Source organism: Rhyacophila brunnea, unplaced genomic scaffold (assembly GCF_057557595.1).
Source record: "Rhyacophila brunnea isolate RB1 unplaced genomic scaffold, BYU_Rbru_1.0 scaffold_6, whole genome shotgun sequence".
In the NCBI taxonomy this organism is placed as follows: domain Eukaryota; kingdom Metazoa; phylum Arthropoda; class Insecta; order Trichoptera; family Rhyacophilidae; genus Rhyacophila; species Rhyacophila brunnea.
In genome coordinates, this window is record NW_028233276.1 from 22499697 (window position 1) to 22514665 (window position 14969).

The window sequence follows — 14969 nt, forward strand, 5'->3', positions numbered from 1 at the left end:
ACCTAACCAAACCTAACCTTTTTTTTTCTTTTTTTTTTTTTTTTGCGGCGGGGGGAAATCTTCTTAAGACACCACCAGCAGTCAGCGGCGACTGACTGGTAGTAGTGTGGGATTCTTACCCACTAAAACCCCCCTCCTCTTCCCAGCTGCCCTCCCGGAATCCGCTTTTATGCATTGCTTCAGGAGGGCAGCTATGTCCTTGCATTATATTATGCCGCTACTCTTCCTCCCCTCGCCGGGATCTTTCCTCCTCTTCCTTGCTCTGCATCACTGACGATGCAAACTCCACCCACGCCGACCATGATGCAGCGTTCTCCAGCATGGAAGGAACCATTTTTGTCAGCGTCATTGCTTCCTCGCCGACTTTGATTTTAAGACTGTTCCTGGCTTCCTCCCATGCAGGGCATGCAAACAGGGTGTGTTCGGCATCATCTTTGATGCTTCCGCAGTGGTGGCACCCACAGGTCACTTCTTTCCCTATTTTTTGAAGATAACTTCCAAAGCAACCGTGCCCTGTGAGTAGCTGCGTAAGGTGGTAACACAGCTTGCCGTGTTTCCGCTGGCACCAAGCCATGACCTCACCAATGAGCCGATGCGTCCACCGGCCTTTTGCGGAAGCGTCCCACCTTTCTTGCCATTTTTGCATCGTCAGTTCCCTGGCATCGACTCTTTTCTGCCCATTGTACACTGCCTGCCTTTCGGCAGCGAGCAGATCAATGGGCGGGATGGTAGTCAGCACCAGTATGGCATCTCCCGAGACCGTGCGGTATGCTGAGGCGACTCTCAGTGCGCTTCGTCTTTGCACCCTTGCCAGGGTGAGTTTTGTCCGTTCTTTTTTGGTGGCGTCGGCCCATATTGGGGCGCCGTACAGTAGGACAGAGTGGACCACCTCGGAGTAGAGTTTCCGTCTTTTATGTTTTGGTCCACCGGTGTTGGGCATCAGACTGGCAAGGTCTTCTGCTATGGCGGTCGCTTTTGAGGCCGCCTTTTCAACGTGCTCGGTGAACCGCAACTTGTCGTCGATCTGCACTCCGAGGTACCGCAGTGACCTGGAAAACGGCACCACGAAGTTGTCGACTTCAAGTTTGGGTGGCAACAGTTTCCTTCGCCTGGTGAAGAAAACGGCTTCCGTTTTGTGGACTGCGAGCTGCAACCTGTTGCTGTCCAGCCACCTCTTAACCCGCCTGATGGCTTCTTCTCCAGCGAGACGTAGGGATTCTGTCCTCTTGGCTGTGACGAGGATTGCCACATCATCAGCGAAGGCCACCAGGCGCGCTTCTTCGGGCATGTTCACCTTCAGCAGGCCATCGTACATTGCATTCCACAGGGCTGGCCCAAGAACTGAGCCCTGCGGAACACCCGCTGACACACTTCGCTGGCACTTCTTGCCACTGCATTCATATTCAAGAACTCTCTCGGAGAAGTAGCTCTCAATTATTCTTATGAGGTTTGCTGGGACGTCAATTTCAACTAGGGACCTGAGGGTTTTTTCCCAGTTCGCCGTGTTAAAGGCGTTTTTGACGTCGAGCGTGACCAACAGAACGTGCTTGCTCGCCTTCACGCTTCCCTGCCAGGCAAGACGAATCGTTGAGACGACTTGCGCTATCGCATCGATGGTGGAACGCCCAGGCCGGAAACCATACTGGCTGTTCGATAGCCCTTTCTCGTCATTTTCCAGTGAATTCTGGAGGCGCTGCAGGATCAATCTTTCGAGAAGCTTTCCGGCTCCATCCAGCATACAAAGTGGCCTATACGAAGAAGGGCCGCTGGGCGTCGCTTTGTTTTTCGGTATAAGAACAAGTTTTTGCCTCTTCCAGGGTGAAACAAAGGTTCCCTCGAGCAAGCACGTGTTAAAAACTGCCAGCAGCAGTGCAGGATCGGTCTGTGCAATCCTTTTAATGACCGCATTTAGGACACAGTCTGGTCCTGGCGCTTTTGTGGTCTTGATGCGCTCAGCTGCTGCTAGCAGTTCTGCCTCGGAGAATGGTGAGACGGTTTCGTCCATCGTCGTCTGCAAGTGGACTTGCTCTCTTACAGGGTGGTGTGGGAACAGGCCATTTATAACTGACTCCAGATTAGCTGGAATCTCCAGGTAGGGATCCGCAACTGCCGTCCGGAGCTTCTTCCTCACAATTTTGTATGGCATTCCCCAGGGATCTTCGTTGACCGAGGTGCAGAGCTCAGCCCAACATCTTGCCTTGCTTTCTTTGATGGCGTTCCGAAGCGCTTTCCTTTTGTCCTGATGCATTTGTTGGTAGTCGTTGTTTCCGGGCTTTCGCTGTGCTCAGCGTCTAGAGTAAAGGCACTCGCGACGGAGGTCAGCAATAGTGTCGGTCCACCAGTAGACTGGCCTTCGCTGGTTTTTTTGGCTTCGTCTTACCATTGAGGCATCGCAGTTTTGTTTCAAGAGTCTGTTTAGGGAGCGAACAGCATCCTCAGTTCCAGCACCACCATCAATTGTGTCCATCACTGCTTTCCTTCCCTCAGCAACGGCCTCATCAAGAGCTGACAAGTTGAGCTTTCGGACCCCCCAGCCAGAGTTGGTTGGATACGGCTGGGGTCTGGTGGCGTGTGCCCCCACTTTGAAGCTGATGTAGCGGTGGTCACTGTGGGAGTATGTCTCGAGGACCTGCCAGTTTCTGATTCCTCCCACGACTGCTTCGTCTGCGAACGTGACATCGATGACTGAGCCACTGGCACCCCGAACAAAGGTGAGGCTGCTTCCTACATTTTCTACATGTAGATGCAGATGAGACGCCATCTCAGAGAGCAAGACTCCTCTTCTATCTGTTTTAGGAGAACCCCATTCTGGAGCTTTCGCGTTGAAATCTCCAGCGAGAATCACAGGTAGGGATGATGTTTTCACATCATCTTCAAGACGATTGAGATCGCTGGTGAACTCTACAATATAAGAGTTGGGGGAGAAGTAGCAGCTGTATATTCTGAGGGCCTGAAGTTTCACCCATGTCCAGATGCCTCCACTGTCAGTACCGAAGGCAGTTACGCGCAGTTGGGCAGACGGTGCGTAAAAAGCAGACCTCGAGCCTGCGCCTCCTGAGTACCACCGGTTAAGAGCGTTGCGGTACTGCTCGGAGATAATCACGAGATCCGCTCGTCGCTCTTCTGCTACTTGGGCCATCAGAGGGCAGCCTGGCATCCATTCAGGTTAATCTGGAGGAAGCGGATCATTTTTGTGTCGTCTTCATCTTCAGAGCAGTTACAAATGCCACGCATTTTCGGCTCCCGGTTTGGTGCTCATGGCTCTTTTTGAGGCTAGCGCAAGTCCTGCAATGCGCACTGTTTTGGCAGGAGGCAGCTTTGTGGCCTTCCTGCCCGCAACGGTTGCACTCTTTGCTTCTGTCTTCTGGACTTTTGCAATCATTTGCAATGTGCCCGAGTCCATGGCACCTGTAGCACCTTGGTAAATGAGCTCGAGGTCTGACTCTGCAGTTAACCCATCCTATGCGGATTTTTCCTGCCTTGAGGATCCCTGTGGATGCATCTCTCGGTAGCTTCACAATTGCCAGCTGGGTTCCACTGAAGGCAGGCTTCAGTGATATGATTTGGGACGCATCCGCAAGCCTTGGAGATGCGGTCTCCAGCGCAGCCATGACTTCCTTTGGATCTGTTGCGCCATCAATATCACGGATTTCTACAACGATGCTAGGGGTCAGCTTTCGCACTTTAGCACCGTCTCCCAGCACCTTAATGATGGAGCTGACCAGCTCCTCCGTCTGCTGCGTCCCGCGTTTCATTTGAAGGAGCAGGTCTCCAGCTTTGGTCTTCCGGATGGCAGAGACTTCGACGTTTGGAAGCACGACTTCGCTTTGGATGCGACGCAAAGTCTCCGCATACGAAGCTTTCCCCTCGTTCTTGATCTCTATAGCCTCATTTCGGGGTCCAGGGTGGGGTCGAGGTTTTGTGTGGCTGGGCAGCTTCGGAGCGTTTAGGGCAGCACTCTTGTTGCTCCTGTCTTTAGGTATCTCATTTGGCGCCTCAATCTTCTTCTTCTTTTTCTTCTTGGCAACAATTTCGTGCCACTCTTCCTTCTTTGAGCTCTTTGGAGCCGTTCCGGTTTGGGTGCATTTATTCTGCCTCCTTTCAGTTGCCTCCGCTTTGTCGCCGGTTTTTTTGAACTCAACCAATAGGCGGACCGTATCGGTGAGTCCCTGGATCCCTTCCTTAATGGGGATGTGGACATTCGTCTTTATTAGTTTCATCAGAGCCTCTACTTGCTCCTCAAGCATGCTCACGGTCTCCCACAAATCATTTTTTCCTTTTTTTGTTGTGATGTTCTCCATAATGTGTCCCACGAGTAGCTAGGGAAAGGAAGTCCATCCGACCAGAGCCCCGCGTGGCCGGACAAGCCATAATACTCAGGGGGAGTGGCAGGTTCCCCTGAGGGATCGTTTACAACCCGTTGGTTGACGTCTACAGGCCACTCATCCATCAGCACGATTCCTCCCACTTTATCTTGGATTAAAGACGTTGTCTGTTCTTAGTTTGCTACCATGGCAGCGTAAGCCCTCCTACCACGACAAGGTGACAGACACAGGAAGGAACCTAACCTAACCTAACCTAACCTAACCCAACCTAACCTAACCTAAAATAACCCAAACTAACAAATAATCCAGTTTATGGGCTATTTTCAAAATGCGTTTTCCGCTGTATTCCGTATAACCGAACAGTACCGTATAAATTAATTAGGTGGGGTTGTGCCTACCTATAGTTCAAATATAATTCGCAAATCTACAAGTGTCATTGCTGGTCATCAAGGACGTGACGTCCAAGGACAACGGAAGTAAACTAGACATCGCGAACTCGACAAAAAAATAAAAAGTCATGTTAAACCTTCATGTTAATTAATACATTTTGTTTCCAACCAATGGGCTGAATTGTTTAATGGAAAGATAGGTATTTCCGCCATTACTAAGTTTAGGTATGTATTTCTATATAGTTATACCTAATGATTCTCCTCGATTTGCCGCCCTTCGAGTAACTGCCACCCCCAAGCGACGCTCAATCTGCCTACCCCCACGGAACGTCAGTGCCTGATTTAATTTATTAGTTAATTAGTTGACGTTAATCATCCAAAGTGACCACTTTCAAAAAGAGTTTAAAGTCACCAGCAAACAATAATATTATTATGGATATTTTATAACCATTGTCATTTATAAAAAAAGATGTAAACAGAAATAGCCTCAAGTTGTGTACTTGGGGATACCAGATTAAAGATCTATGAGTAAGAGATACCGTACGATAATTTGTAGGTACTGCTATCCATTTGTAAATTAAGTTTAACTGAAGTATGAGGCAATGTTAGATCAAGGAACAAGAGTATAGATAACAAGGAAAAGGATTTATCCGACAGTGAATCAAGAGTGGTTGCTGCATGATAAGTAAAAATATCGAATTACATAAAATGTCTTGTAATTTAATATTTTTTAATAATAAAAACTTAAAATGTTTAGTTTTATTTGTACTTATTCCACAATTATTATATGAAACCGGTATTGGGTGTATTATCATAATCATGGAATAAGTATTTACTAATAAAACTTTAACTAAATTATATTTTGATTCAAGGAATAATTCACGAGATGTAACATTTATAAATGTTGTGAATTATTGGTTAAATAAAAAATAGTTTATTAAATTATTAGCTCGTGAAAATAGGTTAAAATTGAAATTTGGAGAGATTCTGATGCTGGCTAGGAATCAAGGTAATACCCATAATTATTGGTATCTTGATTTAAACCACAAAAGCCAGTCTCCAATATTAACGGATATTTAAGAAGTACTTCTGTTGCATTACTATTAGGTGGCTAAACCGGAACGAAAACCAATACGGAAAAAATAACGATTCGAAGCCCTGGTCGTTACATCAAGAATTAATGCTGAAAATAATTAATTGTGTGTGAAATACCTCATTAGTATCGAGTTGAATGATGTATTGTAGGAATTTAACATGAGTTTTAAAATCAAAATCCACCGTGTCAGATATTATTTTGACCCATCGGCGAATTTTTCCAAGGACACTAGTAAAATAATTCCCACATTGAAAAAAATGTGCGTTGCTCTAGTTGCTTTGCTGTGAAAATTCCGCGTCTAATATTTAACATTACGATAGAAACAATATACCATCCCGTGACCGGAAATCGGTGCTGGTCTATCTCATGAATAATCAATGCCGACGCCGAACATCGTCAAACGACATTTCTTCGTTCCCAATTAAATTTTAATATATCAGTACTAATAACTACAGCGCGGCGCAAGCATTCAAACAAAACGTCAAAATACAATTAAAGAAAAATTATTACAATAATTACGAACACGTCGATTAGAGATGCTGCGAGTGATTCGAACATGTTGAACTAACTTGACAGATCAAATTTTAAAATTAGAACGATCAAAAAATTCACCAGATTCGAATTAATTTATCGTTGGATCTTTGTCACAAAAAATAAAACAGAGTATTCTTAAATTATTTTTTTTACTAATTTTACCTACAGTTTTTTAGCAACATATTTATTTTTTCATAACAGTAATGGTCTAAATACTAATCGATATTAGTTTTCTTCTGATTCGGTTTTCGGTTGTCGTGTTATTTGTACCAATTTGAAAATGCTAGCTTCGATGAAAGTTGACGTTTCCACAATGGAAGATAGTGTGCTTGCAACTACAGTGAACGGTGGTGAATATACGGAGAAGAAGAAGAAAGACAATGTTGGTTTATTTGAGAAACAAATCAACAATTCGAAGGTGCACAAAACGAAATTCGAAGATCCTGGAGGTATGTTTTATAAATCAATTATGACCAACATTATTGATTGATTGATATATTGATAGAGTTAACTATGAGAGTAAAACAAGTGTCGTTTGAAATATACATTTTTATGGAGAATACAAATTAGTGATATATGAAATTATAGCACCATGAATCAAGCAATTTGTTGAATTTATTGAAAAGATTTGGTTTCTATGGCAAAGTTTTTATAAAAATAACAAAATATATCAACTATGCTGGCAAGTTTTTACAGAAAAGAAATTTTTAGAAAGAATTTTAATGGTTTCGTTGTATATTTTTCGCAAACTACTTCGACACGGAATAACTATTGATTGCTTAGATACATTTATGCCGCTGAAATTGGCATTAGAAATCTCATTTTCACCATAACGTTCCTTAATTTCTTTTAGTAGCAATCTTAATATGTTATTTACCAGTCGTTAATTCATTTTACATTTGTAGATCATATTTACGTCGGAGTAGGTACTATACTCAGAGAAAGAGGCTTAAAAATAATATAAAACTATATTGGATACATTATTTATCAATATTGTTATGATTATTGTATGTGCATTATTAAATTATTTATATAGTGACAAAATAATTTTTTTGTGTATGTACATTTTGTTATGAAATAATTCGGACCAGTTAGATCGGTTAGACATTTTTCATGGGGATCGTTGTTTAATACTTTGGACGCGGAAGACGCACCGGCGCGTAATGGCCAGGCGGCCGATCGATGTAATTGACGTGCATTTTAAAGGTGCTAATTAAAAAATCATTATCTACTCAGCAGCGAATGAGTTAATAATACTGATTATGTTGCTTCGTTTTCTACCATACCATCCCCTAACGAAGGTTAGTCATAACAATGTGATCTTTGGTACATGGAACAGTTTGCTGCACTCGTACCAATCACAGATATTCTTAACCCACAAAATGCGGCGTCGTTCTCTGCTACATTTACCATTGATCTTTGGGGCATGTTGTACTTTTGTCCTCTCATAATGTGACAGAGGTACTGTAGTTTTCTGGTTTTTGATATTACGCAGAACATCTCGGTCTTGTTACAGTATTTTTTATTATTAAATATATCATGGTTAAAGTGGGTTGTTCTTTAAACTATAAATAAATAGGTTACACAAAACCAATAAATATTGTGTTTTTTTTTTGAAACCTGTGTTGTAATATAAAATTCCGAAATGAATACAATTACTTAATAATAATTAAATAATGTCTAAAAATTTATTGAAATTATGTATTTGAAGTTATGATAATATTAATATTATAATCGTATCTCTTTATAATAACATATCAATTACTATCATTATCAAATAATATTTCGATTTTTAATGATGTAGCAAATTGCAGTAGGTATTCTTTGTTTTATTTTTTCGAATTAACATTATCATTTGGTTTTGGTCAATTGTGGTGAGCCGATTATTTTTAATCTGGTTGAACTTCTGATTGATGATTGCTGCAACATTTCGACTGGACCGCATAAAAATATTTTCATTGATAATGTTTCACTAAGGAGCAGATAAAGATGTGGTGGCGATCCATGTAAGAGTTGCTAGAATCCACCCACGCCATGCTGACACATGCACTAATAATAATTGTGGTTTTTAAATAAACCCGTATATATATTTTAAAAGATTAAGCGGTTCAACGGTTAGTTTTAATAATTATCACTGGTAATAATTGCATAAGTACTTTTAAAGATAATATTTTCATAATCCTTCATTGACGGTTTTAAAGTTCATTATTTTCCACGGGTTTGCATGAAAGCATTTCAAAAGAAGAATTAAATTAACATTAATTTACTTCTTTCATTTCCGTTCTAATTAAATCAAATATATGCTCTATTGTTTAATTCATATACTCAGAAATATTTCACTGCCAACGTAAAAAAGTTGATTATTTTAAAATGGTCAATTTCATAATACCAACTACAAAATACGTAGGTATTTCTTAAATCCAGTATTGAGATTTTCGTTTAATGCCTTTTGATAAAAGCTCATTTTTTTAAATGTGCGTAATTTAAAAAATCTTCTTAATAATATTTCATTCAAGTACATTAAAACCGCTTACGTAATTTTTGATACTTTCATAGCGACCTCTGCTGATAAATAATTTACTTTTCCGAAAAGTTGTTTTCTTGAATTGAAGTAATTAATATTAATACTATCGACTGAAGGTACTTGATGGAATTTGAATTTAAATTTTAATGGATTCAAGCTCTGTACTATTCCATTTAAGTCGTTTTTTGCGACCCGGGTTTCGCCTTTCGGCATCTTCAGGCGCCGTGTACACTCACCAAAGGTAAACACACACTGACAACGAACTCTCTTTACTCTAGCTTATATAATATAAATAAAAATATAAATAGCCTAATTTTTTTTTTACAAATAAGCTGCACTTAGCTTCCATTTTATTTATGAAAAATAAATAAACAGCGGAGTTGTTCCATTTACGATATTGAAAATTTGGCACCTGTAGTTGGCTGTTTTGTGTGAGAATGATAATTAATTTATTTATAGGTTTATGAGTTTAAAATTTTGTATGAGCATTGAAAACCTGCTTTATATCAAAATTTAATTTTTGTCAAAAGTGCAGTTAGCTCGTTTGCAGATTAAGTAAACGATATGTTACAATGGAGGTTTCAATAATTAAATATATTTTGATTTTGGTTATATATTATATACATAGGTAAGTCATTTATTTTCGGTCAACGTGGTTTGTCAATAATTAAGCCATCCGTGACATACGTTGTCACGAAGAAATTAACCAACAGCTGTGCGACTGAAGTATTACCACCCATTCCCTCTTCGCACTAATATGTATGTATCTGAAGTGTTCCAATTATGCAATTGACAACCATTTTGATAAAACTGTCATCTCTGAGATTTAAAAAGCTCAATTACAATATACGAAACACTTCAATATCAATGTAAGTTTAGAGAACTAATTGGAGGGGTCAGGAGTTCAGTTAGTATAAGTTTTGCTGAATAAAAAATCTAATACTTATAAAACCTTTACTGAACGCGTTGCTATTCTATTAATGATGCATATATGTACAGTAACGCCCCCTGTTACGTGAGTAATGTGTTCCGGGAACATTTCAGGAGGTATGTTGAAATTTGCTTAACTTAATAAACTGCAACATTCATTTTAATATTATGTATGTATATAACTTATATACTATTATTTTATTAAATAAAAAATTAATTACCGAGAAGTTCGACAATTTTGATAGTCATAGTCGAGGCGGCGCCGAGCGAGAAAAAGCGATGTAAGCGCTTGGTGTAAGTAAAGTCGGGAATAGAAACCGTAATAATAATCAAATTCACCCTGTGCAATCACACTTGTTCCACTATAATATAACTATTTACTCAAATATACAAGTATAAAATACATTAAAAAACAAATTGATATTTTGATTTTTCAAATAAGACATGCCTTGTGACTTGTTGTGATTTTGTTTGGGTTACTATGAATAATTTACTCTTATTTGATAACCTTATATTATATATAACGAATATTATCTGATGTTGAAACTAATTCTTTGAATTTGTCTTATTGATTGGATCGAAATTTACATGATATAGTATCAACACGAAATTAAGAAATACATTTTTTTTTTTAAAAAGTGGTTCACAAAATAAATTTGGTTACACCAGAAGTCAACACAGCAAAGTCCCTAGGTAAAGTGCCGCCCCTGTGCAGTTTCAAAAAGCTGCAATCAACTTTTTGTCTCAATGTTTATGTAAATTCTTTCCCTACTATATGTTATTATTTTAATGGATACATGCAATCAAAATCTCATATTTATATCTATTAAAATTGAAAATGAGTAGTAGTCATCACCATCGCCCCTAAGCAACGTATTAATTAGTCTTTCTGTGACGTATCCTTTATTGAATATCGACGATGATTTTGGCTGTTTTTTTTCCTTTATCTTTCGCTGCATTAAGATGGGGAGGAGTACCCAGAGATTCTTGAGCTAAGACGTTTTTCTTCTGTTACGATGCGGAAGTTGTTATATCTTTAGATGCCACATGAATATAATATACATACCAACAATTTAGTTTTTACTACACTGATAATTTCTTTAGCCTTTTTCATTCTCGACACCACTTTGTATCTTTGCCTTTCCAGCATGCGTCTGTACACATAAATTTCGAAAGTTTCAAATTTTTACATAGCGCATTATTATGCCGAGTATATAACAAGAATATTATGTATAAAATTTATATTATGTTAATTTCTTCTAAATCGAGTCTGAGTTGCTACACTTACTTTGAGTATTATATTATTTACGAACAAAAATTACAAAAAGTCCTTTCATCTAATTATGCATTACTGTTTTGGAACGTAACTTCTCTCTAATAGGCGTGCACACAAAGAAGGGGATTTCGGATCTGAACCCCTCTGGAATGAAAATATTACATGACTATGGATTGTAATCCAAATGATTTTGCTGTCGAACAGCCTTCTCAATGGGTTGGGCCCAATCAGGTCGGCATTATACGTCTATGGCTACTCTAAGACCCGTGGCACTCATTAATTGGCGCAACCATCTAGGGAATATTCTGATTGTGACAGTGCGGATGATACAAACATTACAAACGGACACTAACGATCCTAATAATTTTCACCGTCAGGCTGTGCGGATTCGATAACTATTTGTGGATGCGACAGCTCACAACAACTTGTTGGTGAGCACTCATAGTAAGTTATAGGTTGCAGTCCAGATGTTTCTCGTTAGACTAAAAGTGCGGAGTGTTTGGATATGGAGAATTTACCTGGGAAAATGCAGGGGTCCGCGATAAATGTGGGATTCAGTGGCAACAGCTAGATTTTATTTATCCCGCCTCCTCCTGCCACGCTAAAATCAATACTACGATCATTTTTTAGATATAGACTTCCCCCGCAAACCATTTTTCTATGTGCTTAAAATATAAATGCCTCAACAGAAATTCCTGTACTCCGACCGTTTGCATAGCTATAGACTTAGAGATACGTATATTGTCATTCACCTATTCTGATCATCGTGTAGGGTGTAGACTACCTCCATCTTTTGCGTGAACCCTCGATGTTTACGCAGATGAAGAGCCGATCAAAATTATTGTTTGGAAATGTACCCAAAAAACTGCAAAAATCTTTGGAGAAATATGTTTAGATGAAGAAAGAAGGTTAAGTATTATTTTTATATTTTTTTAAATAAATAAAATTTTGAGCCCCCAAAATGCCCCTATAGTCCCAAGGGTTACGAGCGTATTAATAATGGAGTTACTGGAACAACCGTAAATGTATTTTTTATCATCAGTCTGATAAATAATTGATTTCAATAATTACAAATTAGGTTTCCTTATTTTTTTTTTGTGATATTTGTATTAAAAACTGTTAAACCACCACCAAGACCATTGTACATCAACGTGTATATAGAGAATAATCGTGCGACTTTATTCGCTGCATGTGTAACGGGGGTGAAATCATCGTGTGACAATAATATATACATTTAGTTTGTATTCTTGGTGAAATTGAACAATACGTATCGTGAATATATTATGTTAAATCTCCAATATCAACAGGGAATGAATGAAATAATTAGAGTCGGAATAATATATTACTATAATTATTATAAGACATTATAATATGGCGTAAAGCACTAACGGACATGTGGACGGTGTCTGTAATTTTCTACGCATGCTGCTCTAGTTAGAATTGTAATCCTAGAAGTATGTTCATCTCAGATAGTCAGATCGGTTGTATTACGATATTTGCGAAGTTGAATCACGGCTATTGTTAAATTATTTGGAAGGTCTGCTGAGAGGACGACATTCCAAGAATCTTCTGTACATCCTACTCTCCTCTATGCTGTCTACATAATATACGTTTTATAATATTATTTTCTTTCTTACCCACCTGACTACATCGTTTACTTCCACAAATGGTTCGTATCTGTTTAATTATATTGTTATTTCTGATGCCTTTTCTTATCTTACAATGCATTTGTGAGTGTAGAACCTTTGTTTATTATTACGCCTTTATGTTTTTCAAACAACATCTTGTGGACACCTTGAGATAGCTGCAGCTTTATTTAGTTGCCATATCTTGGCGGATCAGCAGGTCTACATGTAAATAACTGAAATAAATTTCCTACTATATCGATGTATCGTGGATCACAAGTTTTAGTTGGCATGTTTCTGACTTCTTTGAGAAATATCTATCTCTTCTCTTTCACCCAGTCACGACCCAGCATTGGGGCAGAGGGCAAGCACAAGTTCGCGCCACTTTTCTCGATCCATCGCCAACTCTTGGACCTACCACCATTCCAGACCTGCAGCGCGTAGATCGCTTTTATAACACCGCTGTAGAGTGACGGAGGGCCGGGCACGACGACGGAACCCTTGAAGTTGAGAAATATACAATGATAAAATACACGTGTACACATAGGTGGTTATTAATTTTTTCCATTTATATGACAAAATTTATGTGAAGATATTTTTGACACAATTTCCAATGCGTCGCTATATTTCAATCAACTCTTTCAATAGATTTTGTATTGGATCCATAATAAACCATTTGCTCTACTTTCATTTTTAGAAGTAGAGATATCTAGAATAGAGATAAGAAAAAAGAAAATATAACATATGGAATAAATGCCTTAGTTCATGATTAGGATTTTTAATACAAGTATTAATACCTATGATTATATACCAATATTTTTATACTATGTTATACTACTAGTTGTCACTATTTTTAATGTTGTGCATAATATGTTTATTATTTCACGTAAGTATGGCGTAATAATCGATTTATACTATAATATTTATATATTATATTATACTTATACTATTTGTCACAATTACATCGTATACGGTTTAGTAATTTTTTGTATTAAAATTATTTTTATAAGGTAAACATAAATGACTAGAAAAAATTATCAGATGGCAATACCACCTGTCAATATTCTTGGATCTTTTGCAACATAAATTATTTTCAATCTCTTCAATTTGAATAGAGCATATTCTTATAGAAATTTACATTTTCAGAGATATATAATTTTCAAAATTTCATTTCCTATCCGACACTACTTCTTTGTACATTTTCTTCAATCTATCATAAATTCATTATAATGTCGCATAGTACTTTCTGACTATAATTTACACTCTATATTATGCTAGTACTGCGCTGTAAGCATCAGCTGTCAAACTATTATTTCACGACCTGATTAAAATAAACGGTTGCATTTTTTCATGTCAATTTATTTTTCAAATTTAGAATATGCGTTTATGTTTACGTGTATGTTTTCTCTCAGCGTACCCCATATTAATACGTCTTCTCCATGTCTCGCTTTCTTCTACAGAAAATGTTTTCTGTCGTGCGTTACAGATAGAGCGGTAGATAGATAAAGACAAATATATAATGTAAATGTTTAGTATCGATTCTTCACCGCTGGTAGAGCATACAGTAATACTATCAACGCTAGGACTATGGAATTATTTAAATAGTAATAAATATATAATATATAATTAAAAAAATAGTAATGTACTATTTCCATTACGTGGTGTGTTTAAAATATTTTCAATTAATATTATGATCATTTTATTAAGTTTTAAATAAAAAAATCGAACGTCAATAGATAGATATCAGATATAGAATAGATATCACTTGCTTGATATTTCGGTTCTCTTCAGGTTTCAGCATTCTGATGTTCCATAACATTACACAGTTTTTGAAATCCAATTTTTCTCTTAGTTTGACCTACAATCCATCTAGAAACTTCCCCCCTGTAAAAACGTGTAATATTATTATAGTCAACCATTTATATTTAAAAATTAGCGCGAAACAACAAACATTTTTGTTTGTATTCTCTTGCAAACCCAATTTATAAAAAAAAATCTCGCTTCATATCCGGCAGGATTTGTCGAGTGTAATCAAAAAAATAAATTAAAATCACCCTTCAGTTAATTAAAAGCGAGAAAAAATGCTTAATCTACGACCTACGTCATTCCACAAAAGAAATGTGGGAGCATAATAATATAGTATACGTATTTATTTTATAATTTTATTCTACATCGTATATAATAGAAAAGCACAGTAGGTACTGTCAACTGTCGTAATATTCAAACATCTGACGCGATGACTTTCTCGTAAAAAAATACGACCACAAAAC

At 38.0% G+C, this 14969-nt stretch overlaps 2 protein-coding genes across 2 annotated transcripts in view; one reads left to right on the forward strand and one right to left on the reverse strand.

Moving 5' to 3' along the window:
* Positions 1 to 2284: 2284 nt before the first annotated feature.
* LOC147065416 (uncharacterized) lies at positions 2285 to 3139 on the reverse strand. Its single transcript, XM_085956978.1, has one exon. It carries the CDS (start codon positions 3137 to 3139, stop codon positions 2285 to 2287), a length of 855 nt encoding a protein of 284 aa, XP_085813104.1.
* A 3132-nt stretch (positions 3140 to 6271) lies between these two features.
* Positions 6272 to 14969, forward strand: part of LOC147065417 (acyl-CoA synthetase short-chain family member 3, mitochondrial) — a 57283-nt gene continuing 48585 nt past the window's right edge. Inside the window, exon 1 of the mRNA XM_085957144.1 lies at positions 6272 to 6793. Within this exon, the coding sequence (XP_085813270.1) occupies positions 6625 to 6793 (169 nt within the window). The 5' untranslated portion in view covers positions 6272 to 6624. The remainder of the gene's footprint in view (positions 6794 to 14969) is intronic.